Source organism: Parasteatoda tepidariorum, chromosome 1 (genome assembly GCF_043381705.1).
Source record: "Parasteatoda tepidariorum isolate YZ-2023 chromosome 1, CAS_Ptep_4.0, whole genome shotgun sequence".
NCBI lineage: Eukaryota > Metazoa > Arthropoda > Arachnida > Araneae > Theridiidae > Parasteatoda > Parasteatoda tepidariorum.
In genome coordinates, this window is record NC_092204.1 from 66166142 (window position 1) to 66192972 (window position 26831).

Consider the following 26831-nt stretch of genomic DNA (forward strand, 5'->3'; position numbering starts at 1 on the left):
CTATTTGTTACACATTTTTACACATTTGTTTACATTGTTACACTGAATGTTACACATTTTACTATTTATAATGAAGTGCACCTCGAATATTCATCAAGGTTTAATGACCGGGTTTTTACACAATAAGATGCGATCTTTTAAGTTACTTCTAAATAAGCATTTGTTTTTTTACGGATGCAAATGTTTGGCGTGCAAGATATGTGGAACCTGCTTTATGGAAGTAAAGTATCACAGTTGAGTACAGAGGCGAAAGATTTTCGAACTAATTGCGTGAAACAAAAGTTTATGGAGTTGAACGTAAGTAGTCGTAAACCCATGAAATTGGGTTGGCTTTTCAACGACGGTTATAAACTAAAATAAAATAAAAACAAAAGTTTATAAAACTTGTTTACCCAAGGAAAATTTTAAACACAAAAATTATTCTTAGTTAATATTATTTGTTATAAATCTAACAATAATTAAACAAAAATTGAATGGTAAATTTGATTATATATCCTCTAAAATTATGTTAATTTTAAAACCCTAAAATTTGATTGAAAATTGTCGCATGTTCCTAGTAAGAAAAAATTCATAATTTTTTTTTGAAAAAATATCTCACAAAAAAATTTTGATATTTGTTTGATTTATTTATTTTAACAGCACGATGGCTGATGCTATACACCATGTGCAAGAATATGAACCTCATTTCCTGAACACGAGGGGAAACAAATCGTTCACAATTTTCGTTCCCACCAATGATGCTTTTATGCAATTAGGAGAAGACAATTTACATTCACTGATGAAAAATCGGAGAAAATTGAAAAAAGTAAGTTCATTTATATCAAGATAAGTTTTAAAAATAAAATGAATAAAAGCTTTTCTAAAATAGTTTTTTTTTCCATTAAAAGCGAACTTTCACATTTTATAAATAACTACAAAAATAAATAACAGAGTAAAAATAGTTTGTTTTTTTTTCCAATAAAAGCGAACTTTCACATTTTATAAATAACTACAAAAATAAATAACAGAATAAAAATTTAATCGAGATTTAAAACTAAAATACACTAACGCTTAGTGACAATAAAATATTCTCATTTGCTACATTTTATTATAATGCTCCGCGTTGTTGATTCATGTAGGGTAGGTTAATCGTGATTTATAGTTTTTTCAGTTAGCATAACCATCTGTTGATGAGCTTCAACACTAAATTTTTTTTTAATTTTGTGGAAAGACACTTGGTATATAGGCCGAATGCAGTAAATAATGCTAAGCTTTCAGTTTTTCTGTGATTGATTTTTCAAATTGTCATATGTTAGACACCTTATAATATCTAACCATACTGAATTGACCACATAACTATTTTCCTTTCAGATGGTCCAAAACCATGTGGTTGACAATATGTTTTCTGCTGGATCAATTCACCGCAATTTACAATACAATGTTCGAACTGAATATCAAACTGTAAATATACATAAAGAGAAAGATGGACTCATGGTGAATAAAGCCCATGTTATTGAACCAGATGTAGTAACAAAGGAAGGAATAGTGCACTGCATTGATCAAGTATTAATACCAGAAAGGAGGCGAAAGTCATGATTTTAGAGCTTTATCATTTTCATTCATCAGTAAATACTTATTACTTCATGAAAAGAAAAGGTTAAATTTGTATCAGTCAAAACATGATCCATTTTATAAATCATTACATAAGGATGACAAAACTAATGCCCATAACTGTCTGTAGGGATTATAGAACTTAGCAAAACAAATGACTTACATCATACAATTAGAGAGCAAAATAGCGAGTCAAGAGTTGCCAGCTTGGTGAAAATGGAAAATAAAACGTATAGAGTTTTCACAATTGATAACAAATGTTCAAATAAGCAATATATTCTTCACCTAGACATCAATGGTTGATAAATTTTTGGTGATTTACAGCTATGATGCGAGACAATGTCCTCTGGTAGACCTCACGAAAATTACGTTTTTTAAATGCTTTTAGAGGGGGGAGAAAGCTAGACAAAAAGAGACCAGGATATTAAACTGGTCCACTGTGGCCAATCTATCTGTTTGTAAAGGCAGTGTTGAGGTAATTTTGCACTATCCTGGAGAAGCTCATTCTTAGCTCTGACTCTTTAATGTATTGTCAAAGTTGGTTGCTTTAGCAAGTTCTATCTCTCTTTACAGTTACCAGCATTAGTTTTGTTGCACCCTTCATATATTAAAAGGTAAAATAAAGAAAACAAAAAAATATTGCACATTGATATCGAAAAAAAACATAGTATAAGAGTAACATAAGTTTTACCTCTTCCATTGATAAGTATTTTGTCTCATAAATAATGCCTTGTATTGTTAATATTTGTTTTGATCTGAACTAATATATGTGTAGTAATAGTACATTTATTTCATTAAAAATCATAACAAAATGTGTTTTATGTTTTTGTCTAGTCTTGATTGAATGATTTCTTCAAGTTATACTCCTTAAAATATGTAATCAATTGAACAAAAAAAAATAAAAGTTCTTTTACAGTTTACTGAATATTATTTTTTCTTAATTTCTTAACACTAACATCTATTATAACAATTAGTATTTCACAAAAAAATAATAAAAAGTTTAATATTAGAAAATTTTTAGTTCTATAATGCATTTAGTGTTTTATCTATTTATTTTTTGAAAAAACTATTGTGCAATTTAACTTTTTTTTCATACATTAGTTACAATAAATCTTGGTGTTTAAATGTTTTGTTTCAACGAAAGTTTTAATAGAAAGATTCAAAAGTCTCATTTATAATTGACATTAAAACTAACCAAAAGTGATGTTATAGCATTTTAATTTTACATAATAATAAATTTTTACTAACAAAATACTAAACTATATGTTCTAAAAATAGTAAATTTGTGCACCAATAAAATTCAACCAAGTATAAATTAAAGAGAGCATTAAGTAGAAATCAACACTTAATGAATTAATAATAAATTCTTTATACTATCTTTTATTCATAATTAAGTTTTAGGGCAATTCAGACATAGAAAAAAAAATTTTTTTCTTCATTTGTTTTTATATTAAAATATGAAGCAACAACTTCATAACACACCTAAAAGAGAAGACAAAGATAAGACTTATTAACTTATATTAAGTCTGACATGAATTCATAAATTAACTAATGCTTTCAGAGGAAAATTGACTGGCCTTTTTACTTTAGTATAATTTCAAGTATATTGAGCTTTAAAATCACAGTCAAAAATTCATGACAATTTATAACAACTCTTACTGCATCAGTGAAAAATGGTTTTATTTTTACCCTTACATGCTTCTAATTGCAGTTCTCAGTTGCTTTCACACATTTTTAAGTTTGATTAGAAAAAATCTGGTATTGTCAATTTGTTATAAAAACAATTATTAAAAGAATCTATTAAATTATAAAACTAGTATTTAATACCACTTATTATAACATTTCAAAGAAAAAATAAGTTACTTGTATAATCTCACTTTGATAGAATGCTTTAAAAAAAAGAGCAATTATGTAAAAATTTAATACTATTTTCAAACATTGATAATTGGCACATATTTTAGCCAGCTAATGACTTTTATTTTTAAAGTTCCCCCCCCCCCAAGACAAAACCAGCTTTTACTATTACAAATGCTTTAAAGTCTAGAAGAACCTATAATAATAATTCCTTTTAATGCAAAAAATTAATTAATAATTTAGCTTCATGCGCCTTTTGAAAAGTTACAAAACAGCAGTACCAAACAAATGAGTGAGTATTAACGTAAAAATTCTAAAAATCAATCTTAAAAACTTTATATTTCTTAATGAAATAAAATTTTACTAGCCAAACTAACATTTTTTAGAAGAGAAATTATTGCTACCAAATTTTTTTCTTTTATTAATATTGAGACACAGGCGTTGAGATTTAACTGACCTTAGTTTTAAATAAGCATAATCAAACCTATCATCACATTTTGGCACCAAAAAAATAAGCGCACCACGCTGAATAACTTTTGATCTAGTGATCGGATCTACACGTTTTAGGATTCAATCTTAATGATTCAAGAAGGTGACCTAATTAATTAGTGTAGACGATATCTTAAGTTATGAAATCAAATACAAATATGTACTTTCTCTAAATAAATATACCTTTTTTTGATGGATTTGGATTTCTGATCCCCAAATTATAGGGGTATCGTAGCCACAATCTGGGAAATATGGTCCCCATAGTTTGATCAATCTCAAATTGAAATTATTTTTTTAATATTACATCAATATCACCCTAACATAGACAAAACAAATAATGCAAATGAAAACACTTTATTAAATAATTTTGAATAATAGATAAAACAGCATATATTTTTTATAAAAATGCAATATTTACATAGGAAGTAGTGAACAATATTTACAAATTCTGCTTAACAAGTCTGTTAAAAAGTAAAATGACAAGACTGATTAACAAACAGAATAGATATGCTTTGATGATATGTGAGAGATGAGTAAACAAATCCACAATTCTGTTGAACTTTTTAAGGAAGAACAATAAGACAAGAAGTATACGGTTGAAAACGCTTCAATATAAACAAGTTTTCTTCATTATCCGTAAGAATTCTTCTTGGTTGACCTCACCATCATTATCTCGGTCGGCTTCAGCAAGCATTTCCTAATTTTAATTAAAAATAAATCATAGATATACAGGGTTTTCAGTAATTACCACCAATAATATGTGTGTGAAAAATTCCATAAAAAGTTACCTATCACAATATTAAACAGAGAAAAAAGCATCCAAAATTCCATGAATAATTATCTAAGTCAATAACTATCAAGGAAGAATTAAAAACATGAATTAATTTGATTTAAATAATAATAAATATTTTTTTTTCCTAACGGCAGGCACTGAACTTTTAGGTTCTTTGCCTAGAAAGATGACGCAGGTGTTACTCATTTAACGTTACTCAGTGGGCACCTGTGAACCTAAGTGATGGAAGAGAGCAACATTGCCCACACCACACTGCCACAGATACCCGCTTTATAGGGTGGGCCACATTCACACAATAAAGAACAATACACAGAGAGAAACATCCATGCCCAGAGCGGGATTTGAACCCGCAGCCACTAGCTTCGCAGTCAGGTACGATAACCACTCGGCCATCTGGCTGGTAAAATAATAATGAGAGGCATATTAAATTCCAGCTTTTCTAACTGACTGGTATAAACCTAAATATTCCCTTCAAGCATACCATATCAGTGATCAAATAAAACATTTAACAAAAATTAGACATTTAAGCAGTTTTTTGTTATTTCAGATTAAGTATAGATTTTGAAATTCCAGATATCATGTGAATTCAGCTACAGTTATGTAGATGAATGCATAACCATTGGTTTAATGTAAGAAACAATTTTTCAAAAAAAAATTAAATAAGCATTCCCCTAACAGTTAAATATTAAACTAAAAAATTGTACGATTGCTTAAAAAATTAACAATCAGTAAGGATATTAACTGGACATTAAATATATAAAATTATTAAAGTTTAAAAGGAAAAAAAAAATTCCCTCCATTGCATACCTCTTTTGACAGAATTAGAAATTTAATGAAATCAATAATATAATTTTAATAAAATAAAAATATGTAGCTTACTCTTAATTCTTCATCCGAAATATTTTCTCCCAGCTCCATTGCTACTCGTTTCAAATTTTTGAAGGATATTTTTCCAGTATTGTCATCATCAAACAGCTGAAAAGCTTTCATAATTTCTTTATTTGCATCCTTATCACTTATCTTTTCAGCCATCAACCTCATGAAATCATCATAGCAAATTTTACCTACATCAAATACATAGGAAATTTTTAAATTTCACAAAAATGTTCGGCATTATACTTATAATTGTGGTATTGTCAAGTTCCAATTTATTTTGAGAAAAGACGTAGTTCATTAAATTTTTTGTAAAGGAAAATGTTTTGAAAAAACAACAAATTAAGATGAATCAAAAGCCAAACATTTTAAAGTTATGCCAAGTTCTATAAAATTTTGAAAAATAAAAATATATATTTGATTGTACTAGGATTACATGCACTCATATATTGATTTTTGCATTAAGAAATGTGTTTTTTTTTCATGGCAAATTAAAGATATGCATAACCTATAAAAATATTGTGAACAATAGCAGGAATTATTATGAAACGCAGAAAGAAATAATGTGCTGTGCTGCTAAAAAAAATTATGAAAACCAATTAGGATTGATTCTGTTAATAAGGGAGTAGCAATACATAATAATTCCTGAAATAAAACAAAATTGTTGTTTATCACCAAGTTTGGTCAGCAAATTTGCAGTGTAATGTAAAAAATTTAATTAATACCAAGTTTACATTGCATAGGCTCCGATTCATAAAGCAAAAAATTAAACAGAGCACGACTGAAATAGGTTGCATTTTTGTTAAGATAGCAAAACTAGAGGGGGCTATTCAGAGAGAAAATATAATAAGAAAAGATGTAATTGTTAAAAAAAAATAATCATAATAAAACTTGACCACAGAAAAATAAAAAACTTCAATTGCAAGGCTGCCACTCAAATCTGGAGAAAAAAAAATTCCCTGTGTTTTCCCTGTACATATTATACCCTGTACAACAATTACTGTGCTCTTGTGTGAGCTATATTGGGCCAGAGCTCATTCTAGGCAGGGTAAACAGGGCGCAGCACCCTGCTGCCCTTTTAGTCAAAAGAATCCACCCTGTTGCCCCTGAAGTAAATTAGTGCCCTGATGTAATAGTGTCCATACCCGTTCTTTCCTCAACCCTTCTTTATTTTTCCACCAAACTGTACAATGGGTTTCTCAAACTTTTCAATGCTTTTTATTTAGTTTGTTGTTGCTGTCAATACATAGATTTATATGGGAAAGGAAAAATAGCCATCACACCCCCTTATTGCACTTATCTTTGAAAGTTTGCAGTTACTTCCACTGTCATTAAATCATAATTATTAATCATTTTAATTATTAAATCATAACTACAGACACTTAAAAACGTACATTTATTATTTTATTAATATATGCATGCATTTTAAATAAATTACTGAGATAATTAGCTCATTAACTCGATATATATGTTAATTTATTAATAAAAATTAGTAATTAATATGATTGCTTTGCTACTTCTAGTAAAATTAAAAATAAAAAAAATTCTTTTACTAATTGAAAATGTTTTTTAATAGAACGTGTAAGACCCAGAGAAAGAAATTGTTGCCTTTTTAGAATAATAATGTCCCTTTTTTAAACTTTTGCACCCTGCCCTTTTTCTGCCTAGAATGAGCTCTGTATTGGGCTAACTATATTTATTAGTTTTAATTGCTGGAAAAACAACTAAACATACTTAAAGAAATCTATCACAAATGAGATAGTTTTGTATAGCTGAAATATCATGGTTAAATATCCCATAGATTATGCTTTGAGTGGTCACCCTTTTTTAAAAGACAAAAATAAGGAACAAAATTCCCTGTATTCTCCCAGTTTGTAAAGAAAAAATCAAAATTCCCTGTATTTTCCCTGTTAATTTAGGTGATTTTTAAAGTCCCTGTATTTTCCAGGTTTTCCCTATTCTCCCTGTGAAGTGGCAACCCTGAATGGAATTAACACAAAAAAATAAAATATTTAAAATCAATATTACAACCTGAGTTGTCCTTATCTACTTCTAATATCATTTTCTTAATTTCCTCCTTTCTTGGTTCAAATCCCAAGGCTCTCAAAGCTACCTAATATAAAATTGTAACAGAATTTAACATTAGAAAAATTTTATAATTACTACTACACAGTGGCATACACAAGAGAGGGGTTTAGGGGTTTAAACACCCCCCTTGAGCTCAGATAATATGGTAAAAATAAAATTTTTAGTAGAAATTAAGCGTGCTATTATTTTTGAAGACTATATATTTTTATTTGCATTATGCCTACTTTTTTTTTCTCACGGTATTTCTCAGAATACTGAAAAAACATTTACTATAATAGGGTTGTACTTTTGAAACCAAATTCACGTGATACTGTTACGGACTGGTTCCTTTCTGCCCTGCCAGTATAGTTTTCGAGACTAGCTGTCATTCGCGAGGTCTTTACGCGATGATTCTGGAATCCTAGACGTTCTGTCATCTTACAGACAATTTGAAAATTTTGGAGATGCGGCGAAAAATTATATAAAAGGGGGAACGGAGTACCGTGGAGTTAGTTAGTCAGACTAAGAGTTATTTCTGCCGCTTGTCTTTCGGAGCTTGTTGAGTATGTGCCAAATATATGTTTATATATATATATGAATATATTGCTGTTCTTGGATCTTTAGGATGTCAAAACGCAAGAATTTAACAATTTTTAATTATTTTGAGAAAAAATCACGACCTGAAATTAGGGAGTTGACAGCATCTAGTACCAATGTAAGTTTTTCTGTTGTACAGAGATGTGATACTTACGTTGAAGAAAACGTGCCTACCATAACAAAATCTGATGAATGTGAAAGTGGTCCTCAAAGTGTTACTTCCCACCCATATGACATTGGACTTTTTTCAGAAGATATTACATTATGTTCCTAAACTTAAAAAATCAAATCAAAAATTTAACTAAACAATGTTGTCTAAATAAAAAGCCAAAATAGTCTAGATGTCTAAATTAGGGAAATAATNTGTCCTTATCTACTTCTAATATCATTTTCTTAATTTCCTCCTTTCTTGGTTCAAATCCCAAGGCTCTCAAAGCTACCTAATATAAAATTGTAACAGAATTTAACATTGGAAAAATTTTATAATTAGTACTACAGAGATGCCAACTTGCTCCGGACAGCAAATAAATATTTTAAAGTGGTAGTTCATCAATTATGATTCTTGGTTTAATAAATTCCAATTTAGTAGATTTTTATCCACCACTATTTCTAAATAATTCGTAGGCTTATATAATTCACCACTTTTTAGTACTTATGTCAAGCTATACCTGTTAAACAGCAAGCAAAAATAGCCAAATGTTTGCAAAATTTATTTTGTAGTTATTTACCGCTTTTTTAGTAGTTTTGGTGTGTCCGGAGCAGTTGGCATCTCTGCTACTATGTTAATTTTTTGGAAAATAAATTTTCATCTACTACACTGCAGTATTTTCATAAGTTGAAACTGCTTGTATATTTTTAAAAAAAATATAAAGCTTTTATAAAGAATGCAACAAAAGATTTTTGAGATGGGATTGTTAATGAAATAAAGCTTACTTTTCACCTCTTTGAATAACAATGATTTTGACAATATTCAATTTTTTAAAGCTTTAACTTGTGAAATCAAGGTGCACCTTATTGGTATCCTATAAACTTTAACTAGTAATAAAAATGGATCTATCATGAAATGGAAAGTTTTTAAGGAAAACAAATTTTCATTTAACTAAAATAGTTATTGGTCTGGACCTTTGCAAAATATATGAACATATTCCGCATATTAAACTTAATAAAACTGCACAAAAGTTAACTTAGCAGCGACATAAAACTATTTTCAGGGATGAGCTTGGTAAAAAAAGAAGAAAAAAGGCTAAAATAGAAATTTATAAATGTTGTGTGCGAAACACATTTTCAATAATTTTAAAAATAACTGAAATTTGAGCAAGAGTAAAGTGTATGTATGAACCACATATCCATAGAATATTATCAACATTTTAATCAAATAAATGGATGCATGATTTTTATTTAAATTCTGTGCAATCTGTAAAGTGTAGTTTTAAACTATGAAAAATACGAATCGTGATAAGTGATTTTAAAATACGAATTGTGATAAGTGCTTTTCAATTCATGAATATGAATTGCGATATGTAATTTTAAATTACAAGAATATTAATCGAGATCTGTAAACGATTGCCCTTTTTATTGTTACTTGCATGAATACGAATCTCAACGTGTGATTTTTAAATCCTGTAAATAAGAATCTCGATATGGGCCTTAAACCAAGTTAATATATAAATCACTTTGCATAATTTCACATCTTGTGAATGGCTATTATGGTACGTAATTTTAAATCATGTAAATATGAAGCATGATTCATGACTTTAAATTACACTAATATAATAGTAAATTATGTTTATATAAGTAAAAGAAAATTGTAAAAAAGTAAATTTTTTTACACAATTCAAAAAAGAATTTCTTGAAAAGGTGGTATTTTTCTAATTAATAAATTGTAAAAAGGAGATAAAAACTCATCCTAGTACTTTCACATGAATAGAATTTAAATACTTATTATTAGGCCCCAAAAGAAAATATTTTAAATATTTATGCCACAGAGATGCAGAAACTATTTAATAGAAAAATGCAGATAGATTGCAAGATGACCTAGAAAACAAAAACATGAAAAATAACTTAAATTAAAAAACACTTTTCCTTTACTCCCCTATTTTAAATACAATAGAGAGATTTTAACTAGGAAACTTAGGAATAGGATAAATTGAAAAAGCAAGTGAAGTTGCACTAGAAAAAAACAATTTTACCTGATAAATGAAGATAATATGAAGAAAGTAAAAAAATTATATATGATATTAGGTAATTAAGCACAATATATTGGATTTAGGCATACCACTTATTGAAGTTAAAGTCAAAAATACATTTTGGCTTTGAGTAATATAAAAAAACATTATTAATTCTTGCATAGATTTTTATCCAGGTTCGAACTGCCTGCTATTTAGCAAATATACAAATAATACGTTTACAAGTAATACGAATACAAATAATACGTTTGTTTTCATAATTACCTTAAGATCCTTAGTTTCAATATAGCCAGCACCTTTAGTATCAAATAAATTGAAAGCGTCTTCAACATCTTTCTTTTGCTCGGTTGTCAATTCGATTTTTACGTTAGCTTTCTTTTTTGATCCACCAACAGATGATTTTCTGGAAGAGGTCTAAAAAGAATTTGTTTCCAAATCAAACACTAAAATTTAATAATAGTAATGTGGAAAACAAAATTTAAAAATGAAAGTTACAAATGATATTTTATCTTACTAATTTAATAATATATTAATGTATACCATATTGTTTTTGGCCAAGAATCTGTTATCCGTATGGAAAATATTTATTTTTGTTTATAACAAGAGAAGCGCCAAAACTGTTGTGAGTTGAGATAGACTTTCCTGAATCTAATAAATTTATTTCTTAAGAAGTATTTTCTGAAATAGGATTAATTTACTATCAAAGCCATTCATAATAATTAATTTTAAAAGAAGTAATAAAAAGAAAATAGAAACAACTTTGTATCAAAATCAATATAAGCTGTAAGCTTATGCATATTACTCGAATAGCTCTAAATCTGGTACACAGTAAGCTTACTTGAACCACAACAATTAAGATCCTTAAAAAAGATTTCCAATTTTTTTCTTTTATTAAATAAATAATACTAGAATATTATATAATATATAATTATAATTAAATAATTTAGCAAGAAGTATCAAAGTATTTGTAAAAATGGATGTTGGAGAACTATTAAGTTATAAACCAGCTAAAGAGCCCAGAAGGGTAGCTATAGAAGATGATGATGTAGAAGTTAGACCGAGATCTAAGAGACTTGCTAACATTCCTGAAGCCCACCATGATCGCCGACCAACTAAGATGATGAAAACGCAAGATGAAAATAAGGAAAATTTTAAGCAAGATTTGGAGGGTGAGTCTGAGCTTCCTGAGGGAGAAAGTGGAGTACTGGATGACACTACTTTAAAAAAACTGTTGTTGTCTTTTGAAAAGAAAGTTTTAAAAAATCAAGAGCTTCGTATCAAGTTCCCCGACCAACCCGAAAAGTTCATGGATTCCGAAATCGAATTAAATGATATTCTCCTCGAAATGCATGTAATTGCTACACAGCCAGACTTGTACCATATATTAGTTGAACTGAACTCTGTTTCAACCATACTGGGTTTGCTTACTCATGAAAATACGGATATATCAATTGCAGTTGTCGATCTCTTGCAAGAAATGACTGATATTGATACTCTTAATGAAAGTGAAGAAGGTGCTACAACTTTAATTGATGCGATGTTGAATGCACAGGTTATTGCAGTGTTGGTGCAAAATTTGGAGCGACTGGATGAAAAAGTTAAAGAAGAAGCTGAAGGAGTACACAACACTCTTGCTATTATTGAAAATCTGGCAGAATTTAAAACGGATATGTGTGTAGATGCTGTTGAACAAGGTCTGATGCAGTGGATATTGAAAAGAATCAAATCTAAAATGCCATTTGATGCCAATAAACTCTATGCCAGTGAAATTCTGTCAATCTTGCTTCAAAGACATGATGAAAATAGGCAATCTCTTGGAACAATGGAAGGCATTGATGTTTTATTGCAACAATTGGCTTATTTCAAAAGAAATGATCCGTCAAGTGCTGAGGAACATGAAATGATGGAAAACTTGTTTGACTGCATTTGCTCCTCTTTGATGTTTCCTGCAAATCGGGAAAGATTCTTAAAAGGAGAAGGTTTACAACTTATGAATCTAATGTTGAGAGAGAAGAAGATGTCTAGAAATGGTGCTCTAAAAGTTTTAGATCATGCTATGTGTAATGCAGAAGGAGCCGACAATTGTAATAAATTTGTTGATATATTAGGTTTAAGAGCTATATTTCCATTATTTATGAAAACTCCAAAGAAGAACTGGAAAAAAGGGTTGTCTATCGAGCAACACGAAGAACACGTCTGCTCTATAATTGCATCGATGCTGAAGAATTGTAAGGGTCAACAACGTCAACGACTTTTAAACAAATTCACGGAAAATGATCACGAAAAGGTTGATAGATTGATGGAACTGCATTTTAAATACCTTGATAAGGTGCACTATGTTGATGTTCAAATTGAAAAAGAAAAATCTAAACTTAGTGAAAGTGAAATTGATTCTGTCATGGAAGAAGAATTCTATTTACGTCGCCTTGAAGGTGGTCTTTTCACACTTCAACTTATTGACTACATAATGGTTGATATTTGTTGTTCCGGACCCCCTAGTATTAAACAGCGTGTGCTCCAGATTTTAAATTTGAGAGGAGGCTCTATCAAAACAATTCGAAATGTAATGAGAGAATATGCTGGTAATATGGGGGATGCTAATGATGCTGCTATCAGAGAAGCAGAACAACAAAGGCTTTTGCAATTTGTTGATCGTTTTTAAAATCATCTGTTAATGGTCATGATTTATCTTTTACATATTCTCATATCTCCATTCTGAATTTTTACTTTTGAAAGTATGTGCTAATTATTTTATGTTTATGTATGATATTTTGTTACATTAGAAGCATTGTTTAAGGTGCATTTCTCTTATAATAAAAATTGTTCTCTGTTTGTGTAGTAATATTTACACTGCTATAAATTGCCACATTTGATAAATTAAGAAATTAAAATGACTTATCATTTTAAAGAAAAAAAATTGTTTTTTTTTTTACTATGAATGAAAGAAAAAGCATGCTGTATTATTTTTTTATAAACATATATGAAATCTTTATTAATAAACTGTTGCTTAATGCAATGTATTAATAATCCATTTTATTGTCCTAATAAGGGAAAATTGTAATAATTAGTGAGGAACTGAATAGTAGTTTGGACAAACACAGAATATTCGGCCATCAAATATTATTTGGAGATTTTAATTTTGACCAAAATATTATATATTAATACCAATATGAATATTTCATAAAACATCAATAGCATTAAAGATTTAGTACTAGCAAAATTTTAATAAATGACTGATAAAATTATTTTAATAACACCTATAATAAAAGCTCACTATTTTTGAGTTTTATTTGCTTTAGGCATTATTTAGATATTATAATCACAGTAGTAGATTATTAATCAAACAGCTTTATTGTTTTTTTTTATGAACATATATTAAAATAATTTGTTATTCAAGAGTTTTATTAAATGATATAATTGCCATTTTTTTAATTAAACCAAAATAAAATGAAAATATTATTTATAACAATGTCTTTGGCCAATAAGGTAATGTTTTAATTTAGCTCTTTTGAGATGGTGTTTTATAATTTTCGTACCTTTTAAATTTTTTATGTTTTTAATATTTTCCCTAAAAACTATCCTTATCTCTTCTAGTTTCCAAAAATTTTCTTTATCTAATTAAACCTGAACAATTGCAACAATAACTGTAAACTTAAATTTCATTAACATGTAAGACCACAACAATGATTACCAGATAATTTCTCTTGGGCTGAAATTAATTCGGTATTTATGATGAAGGAAAATTTTAAATGAAATTTATTACATAAAGAAGAGAAAGCAAGATTGTGTTTTTATGATTCGGTTAAATTAGGAATTTTATTCTTCGAAATCGGAATTTTTCCCCTTCCCAAAAATTTTAATTTGCTATGCCCTTGGCAGGTCGTCCGGCTACCAAAGTGGGAAAACCATTCCCTTTGCACAGGCTCAAAATTGTGACGGCATGTCTTTGAACCATCTTCAGGGATGTTTCCCAGATCGTCGGCAATAGCCCATTTTGCATTTCTATAGTGACATGCTGCTCAACCTTAATTCTTTAAAGAGTTCTCTTGTGTTTTGAGTTCATTAGTGAAATAAATTAAAGATGTAAAGATAAAAATGAGCTAAATTTGTGAATGCGAGTAAAAAACTGTACTCATTGAATGCAGTTTTCGGACTTCCGTTCATTGCAGAGGAAAATTGAGAACCCTATTGGTTAATTTTTCATAAGAAATATTTGTCACCAATAGGTTCTCATTGTCTCTCAACAGTGATCGGAAGTGTGTGAACCACATTCAATGAGATTGGCCCTGAAGAGCCTATCTCACTTCTCGTGGGGAAAAACTTGACATACGAGCTTGAACCTGGTTGGAGAATTTTTTGCTTGTATATATATTTCACCAATCACGTTCTTGTTAACGTCTCCGAATTCACATACGCGAATTTTTAGCGTACTTTGTGAGTGGCGCTTGGCTCTAGTTTGCACTTCCGAATAGAAATGTTCAAGTAAGGCTGGCATAACCTGACTGATAGGGGGTTAGACTAATCATGGAGAAGTCATGAATTTGATCTTTACCAGCCAGAGACTCCCCATGTACAAAATTATGACTAGTGTACGTTAAATCTGATGTAGTCACAAAGTCCAAGTTCCCGTAACAAATCTGTACCGAATCGAAGATTGATCGTGCTCTTGTTCAGGTCAAAATTACGATAGATGGATATTAAGTAAATGTGTTCTCTCTGTAAAACGGGATGCGACGTATGTATGTAGTCTCCAGAGGTCGAAATGGGCTACTGGTGGCGTAGAGCAGAACTCTCTACCTATGGCAACACCTCGCAATGCTTCATCATTAGCATATGGAGAGTCATTGGCGATCGAAATGGGCTGCAGGTGGCGTAGAGCAGAACTCTTTTCCTATGGCAACACTTCACATGCTTTCCCCATTAGTGTGTGGAAAGTCATAGAGGAAGGAAGTATGTTAATTTCTCTCTTGATTTCCATATAGATTGAAATCTTTTAACTTGAAAAACTATATGGAACTGAAAACTACATTAAACATAGTTCTAAAGAAAAGTATTATGGAAATTTTAAAAAATATTCTTATTAAATAAAAAGGAAAAATATTAAGAAAAGGGAAAATATCGTAGTACATTCCTATACAACTGAAAAGAGGAGGAGAGGGAAGGGAGAAGGGCTAAAGGCATGAAACCGGTCTCTCCCCTGATGGCGTATTCGAGTGTTGCGATCGCGAATAGAAGAAGGAAGTACGTTAGTTCATGTCTTGATTTTTAAACAGATTAAAATCTTTTAAGTTAGGAAACTGTATGGAACTGAAAACTACATTAAACATAGTACTAAAAATAAACGTCTACTTTATTTACGTAGCTTTAGAACAGCACAAAGGGCTGCTATTGATGACTGTCTGGGAAACATCCCTGAGGATGATCCAAACACATGCCATCACAATTTCGATCCTCTACAGAGGGGATGGTTCTCCTGCTATAGTAGCCCGAAGACCTGCAAGTGAAGTCGAGCACTTTATGGCTTAACAGTTTAATGAGAACCGATACCGCGCTATCTCGATCCCTACGCAGGCTGATCAAAGTGATCATCCACCCACTTACAGACCGCAAAAAGCAATGTTTGACTTCGGTGTTATACTAGAATTGCGTCTTTACGATCAGTCCACTGCAGGATGAGTGATGGATTTATTTTCAACATTAATTTTAAAAGTGATGTCACCTTAAATATCTCTGACGATATTTTTTTTTTCATACGCTTGGCCACCTTGTCATTTTAATTTTTCCGTGTTTATTATTTCTCGCTGGCTGTACTCAACTCAACTCAGCTTTACTTTTAATGTTGTTTTGGGTTTATTAGAGGCTGTCTGGTAGTTGCACTGACAGCTGGGTAAAAGAAATATAGAACAAATCAGGATTATTTGTTTATAAAGATTTCGGACTTTTTGTTTTTATTAGCAATGTATTTGTTACCTTTTATTCATTTTATTAAAAATTAAATCCGGTTCTTATATGCCTGAGAATGGCTGGAGCTAAATCAGGCGTTCATGTTGTTCAATTAAAACCCATATCTGTACCAAAGAGTTTAGTTGACGGAAATAAGTTCGTTAAGTGGGATGATGTGAGTTTGCTTTTCTAATGTAACTTTAATTATAACATATGCGATCACTAAAACTGTACCTTATCTTACGCTTCTAATGTCTTATCAGCATATTATCAATGATCCTTAATAGAGTGATCTGATTGAACAATTAGATTCTGTTATCTTATGGTCTCTAACATATTTTCATTAAACTACGTCCTAAAAAATATTTCTTTTCCCAGAAAGCAAGAACAAATCATTAATATAATTAAAGTTATAAAGGTAGCTGCCAACTATATCCATGTTTGTTTATTCTTTTGATCTTCAAATGATTTCAAAAGAATAAAAATATAGTTATCAAGAAATAACAAGCTCAACTAAATAAACTTACTCTTTTTTGTATAGATTTTTAGATCTACACATTATTAACCAAATAAGATGTTTTTAAACAATTTAAAATCTACTTGTTATAAAAGTTAATGTTAAGATTTACATTGATTGCTTACTGTTTATCAATACAAATATCACAGCTTTTGAGTTTTCTATTAAGATAATAGAATATAAAAAAGCATATTTAATATCACTTAAATGAAAATTTTAACTAATTAATAATTTACAATGCTTATTGGAACTGTTTAGTTACTATTCTTTTGATTTATATGAAAAATACTGGTTTTCTGCATAGTATGACTAAACAACTGTTGTTTTCTGAACTGAGTTTGGGGCCAACTTATATAGGGAATAATATTTTGCAAACTAACATATGTGGCCCTAAAATGCAAATAGTTTCTTTTATGTTATCTGAAATGTTTCTAAAGAATTTAATTTTTAGGTAGTTGAGGAAATTCTTAAGTAAATTTACCATAGGGGGGCACAATCAGGAACCTAGGGTTCAAATATGTTCTCTTCCCACTTAGTAATATGAAATTAATTGAATAAACTTACATAACTAGCACAAACATTTTATGACTAGTGACTGGTTTGCAGAATTTCAATAAAATTTATAAGAACACTGAAATTAAAATCCAAAAATGTTTCAAAATCTAAAAGTAGTAATTCAAAGTGTCAAAATATTTGATTTTTTTAACATTTTCATTTTTTTAAAATTCTTTCTAACAAGTACATGATTTTAACAAAAATTTAAAGGTTTATTCAGAGATCACTCTAGGAATTAAAAAGGGCAGGGTGCTTCCTCACAAAAAAAGGTACTTTAAATTTTGAAAGTGCACTCACTTAACACTGTAAAAATGTATCAAAATGTGTAATATATAATTACTTAATTTGATCCTCAACAATTTTAAGTTACTGTCTTATACTGTTTTATTTGTATATTTCAAAAAGCAATTTTCACTCATTATCTAAATAAGAAGAAAAGTTGTAGTTTATAAATAATATTTAAAAGCATGCTGGGAGACAATCTGTGTATACATTTTCAGAGAAAAAAAAAGTAAACTAAAAAAAAATATTTTTTGATTAACAGTTTAAAAGATTTTTTCTGTAATTTATATTGAAAATTATTAGAATATGCACAGATAAAGGTGCATTTTTTTTTCTTCGAAAAATGTATTTATTTAAAAAATAGTTTTAAAATTAAATTTAATATACCACTTAAATAATTTATATACTCCTTTCAAAAAAAGACTAACAAAGTAAATATTTGTTATAGCAATCAGAATTAAACCTATAAACACACATAATTTTTGTGTGCAAATATTATTTTAACCGTTAATTAATTTTTCTTAAAAATGGATTATAAATTAAAAGGCAGTGATTTTAAGGGATGGCAGCTTATACATTTACAAAAAGGGCAAAGATTTAAAGACATGTATAACAATCAAAGGGTAGGTAAGGCGGGTTGCCAATCTAAAAATGCTTAAGAACACTTGTTCATTTTTAAAAATAAAGAAGTTAGAGGTGTACAACCTTTTTTTAAAGAGTGCTGATAGAAAAAAAATATTTTTCAGGGACCACAATTAAATTCATTTGTCATATCTATTGATATTAACTTGTCTCTAAAATTACATGATAAAATATGTGTATAATGTTTTTGATTTAAAAAAAAATATTAGCAGTTTTGCACAATTAGTTTTCGTTATTAAAATTATATCACCACGAGTTCACTTTCTTAGTAAAAAAAAAATCACTTTTATTAATTTTTTTACTGTCTATAAATTTAATTTTTAAATAAATCTTTAAATTACATTTGTTCTGAACATAGAATTGGCAAGTTTATTCCTCATATGAACATAGAATTGGCAAGTTAGTAAAAAAGAAAAAAAAATACCCCTTAAGAAAAAAATTTCTTGAAAACCAAATGGAAAAAAGGGTAGAATTTTTAAAAAAGAAATATCAAATATTAAAACAGTTTAAATGCAATATATTTGAAATAATAGTTTTTAGAGTTGTTTAATATCTTTTTGAAATATGTGAAAATTTATAACAACAATTAGAAAAAATAAATGTAATCAATTCCTTAAGAAACTAAAATAACTGAAGTCCTTGAAAATATTTTACATGAATGCATATTATAAAATCTTTTTAACAATACAAAAAGAAATTTTAAAATATCATTGTCAAGTTGCTACTAAATTAATGAATTGCTTTCTACACAAAAACAATACTTCAAGTCACTTATATTAATTTTCATAATCATACATTAAATATAAATAGTCAAGCTTACTCTTTAATACTTTGTTTAATAATTAGTCTGTATAAATCTAAAATAAATAGTATCAAATATTTTTTTAGTAGAGTTGATTTAAAAAACAATATGAAATTTAATTTATTTTAAGTTATTTTTATAATACTTATTGATAAACTTATTGATATTGGTTATTTTTAGTTTATTCCATATCATCCAATTTCTCCCATTCTGTAAGAAATAAGTTTCTACATCAGTTATAAGTTTGTTGCAGACAAAATTTCAATTTTGGTTTTGAATAGGTTCCTGTTAAGAAAAATTTCTTTAGAAAATTCGAAAGACAAATCTTTTGTCACAACAAATGAGTGCTTTTGCATTTTCAAATATGTTTAATTTTGACATTTGCTTCGAGTAAATTGAAATTGGTTTTAAAATAGTCATAAGATGTAACACTTGTTTTATAGTTTTTAATGGTTAATTTTTGGATAAAAGGCACAGTAAAATAATGCTAATTTTTCAAGTTGAATTTAATATTGAGTTTTATTTCTAGAATTTACTTATTTATCACATTCTCAATATCATTTTTTTTTCTTCATCTAGGATGCTGCAGTTGGAACACCTGTTACTCTTAAAGTAGATAATAAAGGGTTTTTTCTCCACTGGACTGATCAAAACAAGGTTCTTATACACTTAAATTTTCTTCAAAGTAATTTTATAATGAAATTCAAAGGAATTATTTTAAGAATTTTGATCTGCGTTTCTAAATATAAAAGAAAATTGAATTGAGATAGATGGAAAACTCGCGAAATTTTTTATAAGTTTCTATATTCTAAGTTTTTACTAAACATATTATTCACATAGTGTTTTTTTTTTCTTTCCTTATATAAGGATACTTTTTAATACCCAGATTTAATTTTGATTAATTTCTTTACTTCTATAGATAGAAGTTAGCATGGAACTTCTAAAATTTATCACAACTTTATTAAATGTGTGAAATGTATTTTTTTAGGAAACTGAATTTGTGGAAATATCGTGTATCCGAGATGTTAGAACTGGCCGATATGCAAGAGTTCCTAAAGTAAGATATGGGCAAATTTTTTACCTACATTTTAATTTTGTATTTCGTTATTTAATTTATTAAAATTTTCACAGGAAGGGAAATTGCGAGACTCTGTTACAATGGGTCCTCAAGATATCCCACTTGAAGATAAAACTATTACTGTTGTTCATGGATTTGACCTAGTCAATGTTAATTTTATTAACTTTTGCTGTATTGGAAGAGATATTGCTCAAGTAAGTTGCATTTTAGTTTATGAAATATCATTTTAAAACATGAAACATTTAGCTTCATTGCCAAACGCAAAAAATTTAGAATTGAGTTATCATTTCATTTTTTAAAAGTTTCATTTTATGTTTATTTTCTAAGTGTAAGTATGTTGCCATTGTTTTTAGATGAAGTGTACTTTAAAAATGGACTTATTGTTTAAAAATTAAAATTTCATAATTTTATTTGCATATCTTAATTTAAAAGTGTTATGTTCATTAAAGGAATTTCCTAACATTACATAATATAATTAATTTTATGAGCTTTTGTTTCTAAGTACTTTTTAAAAAGGCCATCTATTTCCTGAACCTAACAAGTAACTTTTGTTTTATACTATCATATTGTATAACCACTAGCATCAAAATGTTTATTTAGCTAAATTTATTATTTTTTCCAGGAATGGACAGACACGTTAATGGAAATGGCATATAATTTACTTGCGTTAAATGCTCCTGCTACTACATTTTTAGAGAAGTTATATACAAAAATTCAATTTATGACCGATAAGGAAGGAAAAGTTCCTGTTAAAAAGTTAGTGTTTTTTTAATTTTTTATTTACCAATTACATGCCTTAAAAAATAATTTCATTTAATATTTTATAATTGTTACTTTTTAGTTTTAACTTGTTTAAAAATGACATATTAAACAGCTTGTAAATGAATACTATTATTTAAACTGGTTTGCTATGGTAAATAATTATTTAAATAATTGTCTTAATATTTGATCTTTCTTTTGAAAAAAATAGTTTTTTTTTTCCTATTTATCACTCTTGGGTGGGAAAAAATCTATTTTTTCCCATGCTGTTTTTTTTCATGATTTTTTTCTGCATTTTTTTCAATGTAAAAGAAACTTGCTGTCCTTGTTACAAATTAAATTTTAACTTAAGTTCATACGCTATGGAAAATTCTTCATTATATAAAGTTAATAAAGGCTCTTAGGACTGATCTGAAAAACTCTGGGTCAATTTAATTTGCATGTTATATATCATTAGTGTAAACTCATCAAAAGTAACAAGTTAAGTTTAGAGAAAAACAGGCTTATAGCTTCATATATATAAATAATAATTTTATGTAAATATGTTAATATTTTAGATATAGATATTATAAAATCTAAATTTCTAATTGAAAATTACATTGATTTCAACTTTTTAGTAATATAGGATGATCATTTTATATATATATATTTTTTTATTTTTCATAGTTTTTTTGTTGTTTTTCTAAGTACACTCCTGATTAATACTTCTGGAAAATGTAAGCAAATTCATGCTCTATATATTCCCTTAGTTACAGAACACTCTTTCCTACCAAACATAGAATTTAAAATAGTTTGTTTTTCTCTGAATTTAAAATAGTTTGTTTTTCTGTGAATTTAAAATAGTTTGTTTTTCTCTGCATTTGGTGTACAAACATGTACTATAGTGTTTTACAGTTTATCCTCAGTATCACAAACTTGAATACCCCAAAATATTCAAAATCTGTATTCTTTAAATATCTGTTGCATTGATAGTAATTACAAAACCTCTTTTAATCAGAGTTATTTCTTAGTTNTACTTCATCGTTTTTTCTTCTTTTTAAGATTATTTCCAAATTATTATTTTTTTTAGTTGGGTTTAACAATAAAAAAAACGGCTTTTTGTAGAGATTCAGAAAACCGGAAAAATCAGTTAATCCGGAATAGCAATGGTCCCGATCGTTCTGGATAATCGGTTTCCTACTGTAGTTTGTTTTTCTCTGCGTTTGGACTTGCTTTAAACATGTACTATAGTGTTTTACAGTTTATCAGTATCACAAACTTGAATACCCCAAAATATTCAATATCATTTCAAAATCGGTATTCTTTAAATATCTATTGCATTGATATTAATTACAAAACCTCTTTTAATCCAAGTCATTTCTTAGTTGATTTTTCAAAATATTTGAACCCTCCCCTCCCAATTTTTTTTTTAAAAATGTTTTCTTTAACTTAAATTTTTAGTCTTTTCTTGAATAATTTAATGAACCAGCCCTAATAAAAATGAGATTGCCTTGTTTGAAAAGAGGTTGCACGAATCATCCAGTAGAATTGTAAGATATGCCTGCTAAAATAAGAATATCCACCCATAAGTTAGGATGGAACTTTTCTAATTTAATGATTCCAAAACAACATAAAAACTGATACTTATGAGGAATTTGTTACTGTAGCAATAATTTTGCAGTATATGAATCAGGAATATATAAAAATAAAACAAAGTAGAAGAATTTCATCAAAGCTTATAAAATCTGCGAAGAACCAAAAGTCATTGACATTGTTTGAAATTATTGTGTTCCTAACTAAATAAACGTTATAGTGCTTTTATATTGTCAAAACTTTAAAAGCACTATAACATTTATTTAGTGTGAACTATAACATTGGCAGTACCATAAAATTTATTAAGTATAAAGTGTTATTATTTTGTCAAATTTAAAAATACTTGTTTTTGCTAATGTAAATGGTTAATATCTCAAAATATTTAGTGTTTCCTTTTGAATTAGTGATATCATGGTTGACTGTGTATATATAGTAGAAGGTCTTTAGAATGCAAACCTTGAAATGTGTGGCTCTGTGTTATATCGAATTTTGTGTAATTTAATCCAGTTTACTAATAATTAAATTTACCTACAAAACATGATAATATATATCTGATATGGATCAATATTAATGATTTGAATTAATATTTAAATGAAAATGCTTAAAAACACTAAAATAAGCACTTAAGTATTCATAATTGTTTTGAAAAAAATTTATTAAGTGTAGTAGAAATAATATCCAACAGATTTATTAACTGTCTCTAAAACAAACCAAAATCGTCTTTCTTTAAAGATTGTAAAGTTATTGTGGTTTATAAAATTGTGTTAGGTCGATCATCTACTGCACATACATGTATGCTTATGATCTACGTAAGTAACTTTCAATGTTTACAATAAGATTTTTCTTTTTACAGTGTTGTAAAACTGTTTGCTCAAAATAAAGATGATAAAAAGAGAGTAGAAAAGGCATTAGAGCTTTGCGGCATCTCTACTGGAAAAGTATTAGTTTTAAATTTTGAAATTAAATCTGTGTTGCTGTTCTTTTATTAGCTTGTACCCTTATTTTTAATGTTTTGTTCATATACTTACAGAATGATACTATTTGTCCTGAAAAATTCACCCTTGAAAACTTCCTAAGCTTTTATCGATATTTAACAGGCAGGGAAGAAGTAGATGCTATATTTGAATCTTTGTAAGTTTATTATAATGTACTTTACTTTAACATATCTTGCTGATTGTGATATCCATGGAATGGAACTTAATTATTTTTTAATCATTTTAGATAGATAGTTATGATAGATAGTATATGATAGATAGATAGTTTAAAGTATATCTAAAGAAATCAGACATGCTAAAATGGCTTTATTTTCATGACAAAAATCTTTTTGTCAAGGATCAGCCTAGAAACAATAATATAATCTTTAGCTGTAATCTGTAATCAATAATAATTTAAAATTAGTATTTATAAGTATATTAAATACAAAATCTGTAATTGGACATATTGTTAATATGTTTTAACGAAATATGTGGAGAACTTTTGCAAATATATTGCCAAAACACTGAAATATTTATCTTTCTATAAGTTTTATCTATAAGTTTTCTAATATATAAAATTTTTTTAATCAAAATCAATCTTAAATCCATGATTATAAAAGCTAGAATTCAGATGCTGCCAATTTAGATTTTCAATATTGCTTATTAATGGTCATACGCTTATCAAATTTTGAAAAGTTACATTTTTTGTTAATTTAAGGTTTTTATTGTCAATTTCATTAAATCTTTCTTATATTGAATAATGATTTCATTTTTATACAATAATTTAATATTATTCATTTCAGAATAATTTATTTTTCAAATGCTACATTTTATAATTTATTGATATATTAATCAATCATTATAAAAAAATCGATTGATGCATTGTTATTATTATGTATCAAATGTGGTAGATTTCTTCCCATAAAACAGCATTTATTCAAGAATCTGAGCATTAAAAAATTTAATTTACTACTCACTAAATGATGTTCGTATTTTTTTTAAAAATTAATTTTATTATTTATTTTTTATTTTACTTTTGTCTCACATACTTCTCCGTTTTTTATTTTTTGCAATTTCATGCTTGACTTCCATTATAAATTTCACATGTAGTTTTGAATGATATGGTATATACAAGATATCTTAAATTAGACTGTCAAACTGGAAAATGGTTAAGGTTAAAAAATGTAATAATTTTTGCAACAAATATGCATGACAGAGTATAAATTTTTCTTCATGGATTTTTTTAGTTCAAATGTTCTGAAACAAATGGAGCTACTAGTAGTCAACTTGTAAATAAAAATAAAATGAAAGCGAGGTAATAATTTTATCAAAATACTCTAATTCTTTCAATGAATGAAAATCACATTTACGATATTTTTGAAATGTCCGCTATCAGCCACAATAGCATATCGTAACAGGAGAACTGAACAAAATTTTTATTTATCAAAATGCAATGGGGGAGAAATTGCAGAAACAACATCTGTTAGAAAAGTTTTGAACTGAAACCAATAACTCTGGGAGAGAAATTTATGCCTTATCAAGTGAATTTGCTGCAAGAACTGTTTATTTATTTGTTTTATAGTAGTACATTCTTTTAAGCTGAATTCTTTTTTTTTATATGGATTTTAACTTATTCAACTATGCATTTAATTTATAGGACTGGTAGTAAGAAAAAAGGAATGACTGTGGATCAGTTAGTTGAGTTTTTAAATAAAGAACAAAGAGATCCACGTTTAAATGAAATACTCTATCCTTATGCTGATCCTGCAAGAGTGCGTGAAATCATAAAACAATATGAACCTCACAAGAGTTATGCTCAAAAAGGTAATTTTTCTTGAATATGCATATTAGATATATATTTAGTCTGTTTTAGAATATCTATTAGATATATATTTAGTTAAGGAACATTTTGAGAATTATTCTTTCTAAATAGTATGTTTGTGGGAAATATAAGCTTTAATTTACATATTTACAATCAATTAATGAAATTTTATACAAAAGTAATTATCATGATTTTTCTTTTTGCTTAAAACATTAAACATTGTTATTATTTAAAGACTTTTGTAGTTTGTTTTGCTGTTTTGACCAAATTTTTTTTAACTTAATATTTATGAAGTTACATATTAAAATACCATCACTTAATGAAATTTTATAAAGATCATGTCTAATTCTTTCATTTGCCATTTTGGAAAACTATTTATTAATCAAAAAGAGAAAAGACAATAAACTTAAATTTTTTTTTTTAAAGCATTAAACATTATTATTCTTTAAAAACTTTTGTAGTTTGTTTTGCTGATTTGACCAAATTTTTTTACTTAAAAAGTTACACATTAAAATGTTACACATTAAAAGTTACACATTAATAAAAGTTAAGTAAAAAAATGAAATTTTCTTGTTGGTAATATTTTTTACTTAAAACATAAATTTTTTGTTTGTTTAATTTTATATGATAAAATATTTATGTCTCAATTCATCCCAATTATGTAATTCAAATTCTTTTATCTATATTAATTTTGAAGATCATGCCCATTTCTTTCATTTGCCATTTTGGAAAACTATTTATTAATCAAAAACAGAAACGACAGCAAACTTATTTTTGCTAATCGTTATCTTTTTTGAAGATTTATAAAAATTCTGTGTTGGTTCAAAGTTATTATTTTTGAAATCACCCTATCTATCTATATATAGTAAAGCAGTATACAATAACCCATTGTGAGATGGGATGTCATGGAAGTTAAAGTTCTATAATTTTGTGACCAACAGCATGATAGTGGCTATGTGATCAGCACTGTGTGCAGGTCACATTCACTTCCCAGGGAAACTGGTACCCATCGATCTAAATCTGGGTGGACTTTAAACCGTCCTTGGAGATGGAACTCCAGTTCTTTACAATGACAGTTCAGTGCCTTAGCCACTGAGCCATCAGGGCTCATCTATATGTAGTACCTGATGTATTTATATGTATATTAAGTTTATGTATTAATTTTTAAAATGTATTGATTTCTAAAGACAAATCAATCTACACGTTTTTTTTTTAGAAATTCTTACTTAAAGTAATTTTATTAATATTTATCAATAAACTCTTTTTTAAGGATTGTTATCTGTGGACGGCTTTTTACGATACCTTCTGAGTGCAGACAATGTTATAGTTGCTCCTGAAAAGTTTGACTTGAATAATGATATGGACCAACCTTTAAGTCATTATTTCATCAATTCATCCCACAACACTTATCTTACAGGTTAGTGTGCTTGTAAAAA

At 27.9% G+C, this 26831-nt stretch overlaps 4 protein-coding genes across 6 annotated transcripts in view; 3 read left to right on the forward strand and 1 right to left on the reverse strand.

Annotated features, from left to right (window-relative positions):
- LOC107448735 (transforming growth factor-beta-induced protein ig-h3-like) overlaps positions 1 to 2510 on the forward strand; it is a 44928-nt gene extending 42418 nt beyond the window's left edge. Inside the window, exons 11-12 of the mRNA XM_016064040.3 lie at positions 640 to 805; positions 1351 to 2510. Of these exons, the coding sequence (XP_015919526.2) occupies positions 640 to 805; positions 1351 to 1575 (391 nt within the window). The 3' untranslated portion in view covers positions 1576 to 2510. The remainder of the gene's footprint in view (positions 1 to 639; positions 806 to 1350) is intronic.
- Positions 2511 to 4271: 1761 nt separating this feature from the next.
- On the reverse strand, positions 4272 to 11145 carry LOC107448731 (uncharacterized). The gene is made up of 5 exons (XM_016064033.3): positions 10990 to 11145; positions 10714 to 10863; positions 7631 to 7712; positions 5606 to 5790; positions 4272 to 4630 (listed from the first exon to the last, which is right to left on the reverse strand). Exons 1-5 carry the CDS (start codon positions 10990 to 10992, stop codon positions 4541 to 4543), a joined length of 510 nt encoding a protein of 169 aa, XP_015919519.1. The 5' UTR covers positions 10993 to 11145; the 3' UTR covers positions 4272 to 4540.
- A 116-nt stretch (positions 11146 to 11261) lies between these two features.
- Positions 11262 to 13281, forward strand: LOC107448730 (beta-catenin-like protein 1). Its single transcript, XM_016064032.3, has one exon. The coding sequence runs from the start codon at positions 11423 to 11425 to the stop codon at positions 13109 to 13111; it is 1689 nt and encodes a 562-aa protein (XP_015919518.1). The 5' UTR covers positions 11262 to 11422; the 3' UTR covers positions 13112 to 13281.
- A 2975-nt stretch (positions 13282 to 16256) lies between these two features.
- The window catches only part of LOC107448739 (1-phosphatidylinositol 4,5-bisphosphate phosphodiesterase classes I and II), a 46882-nt gene continuing 36307 nt past the window's right edge, over positions 16257 to 26831 (forward strand). For all 3 annotated transcript variants that reach the window (XM_071181556.1, XM_071181554.1, XM_071181555.1), the window contains exons 1-9: positions 16257 to 16567; positions 19770 to 19847; positions 20179 to 20247; positions 20322 to 20462; positions 20891 to 21024; positions 23453 to 23537; positions 23630 to 23730; positions 25231 to 25397; positions 26666 to 26812. In XM_071181556.1, coding sequence (XP_071037657.1) covers positions 16469 to 16567; positions 19770 to 19847; positions 20179 to 20247; positions 20322 to 20462; positions 20891 to 21024; positions 23453 to 23537; positions 23630 to 23730; positions 25231 to 25397; positions 26666 to 26812 — 1021 coding nt within the window. In that variant the 5' untranslated portion in view covers positions 16257 to 16468. The remainder of the gene's footprint in view (positions 16568 to 19769; positions 19848 to 20178; positions 20248 to 20321; positions 20463 to 20890; positions 21025 to 23452; positions 23538 to 23629; positions 23731 to 25230; positions 25398 to 26665; positions 26813 to 26831) is intronic.

Bases quoted from the DNA above. Each gene is read 5' to 3' on its own strand.
- LOC107448731 (XM_016064033.3), bottom strand. The intron at 5,791-7,630 runs GTTGTAATATTG...TATTTGATGTAG, and splicing joins AGTAGATAAGGACAACTCAG to GTAAAATTTGCTATGATGAT. The intron at 4,631-5,605 runs GTAAGCTACATA...AATTAAAATTAG, and splicing joins TTTCGGATGAAGAATTAAGA to GAAATGCTTGCTGAAGCCGA.
- LOC107448730 (XM_016064032.3), top strand. From the start codon at position 11,423: ATGGATGTTGGAGAACTATTAAGTTATAAACCAGCTAAAGAGCCCAGA.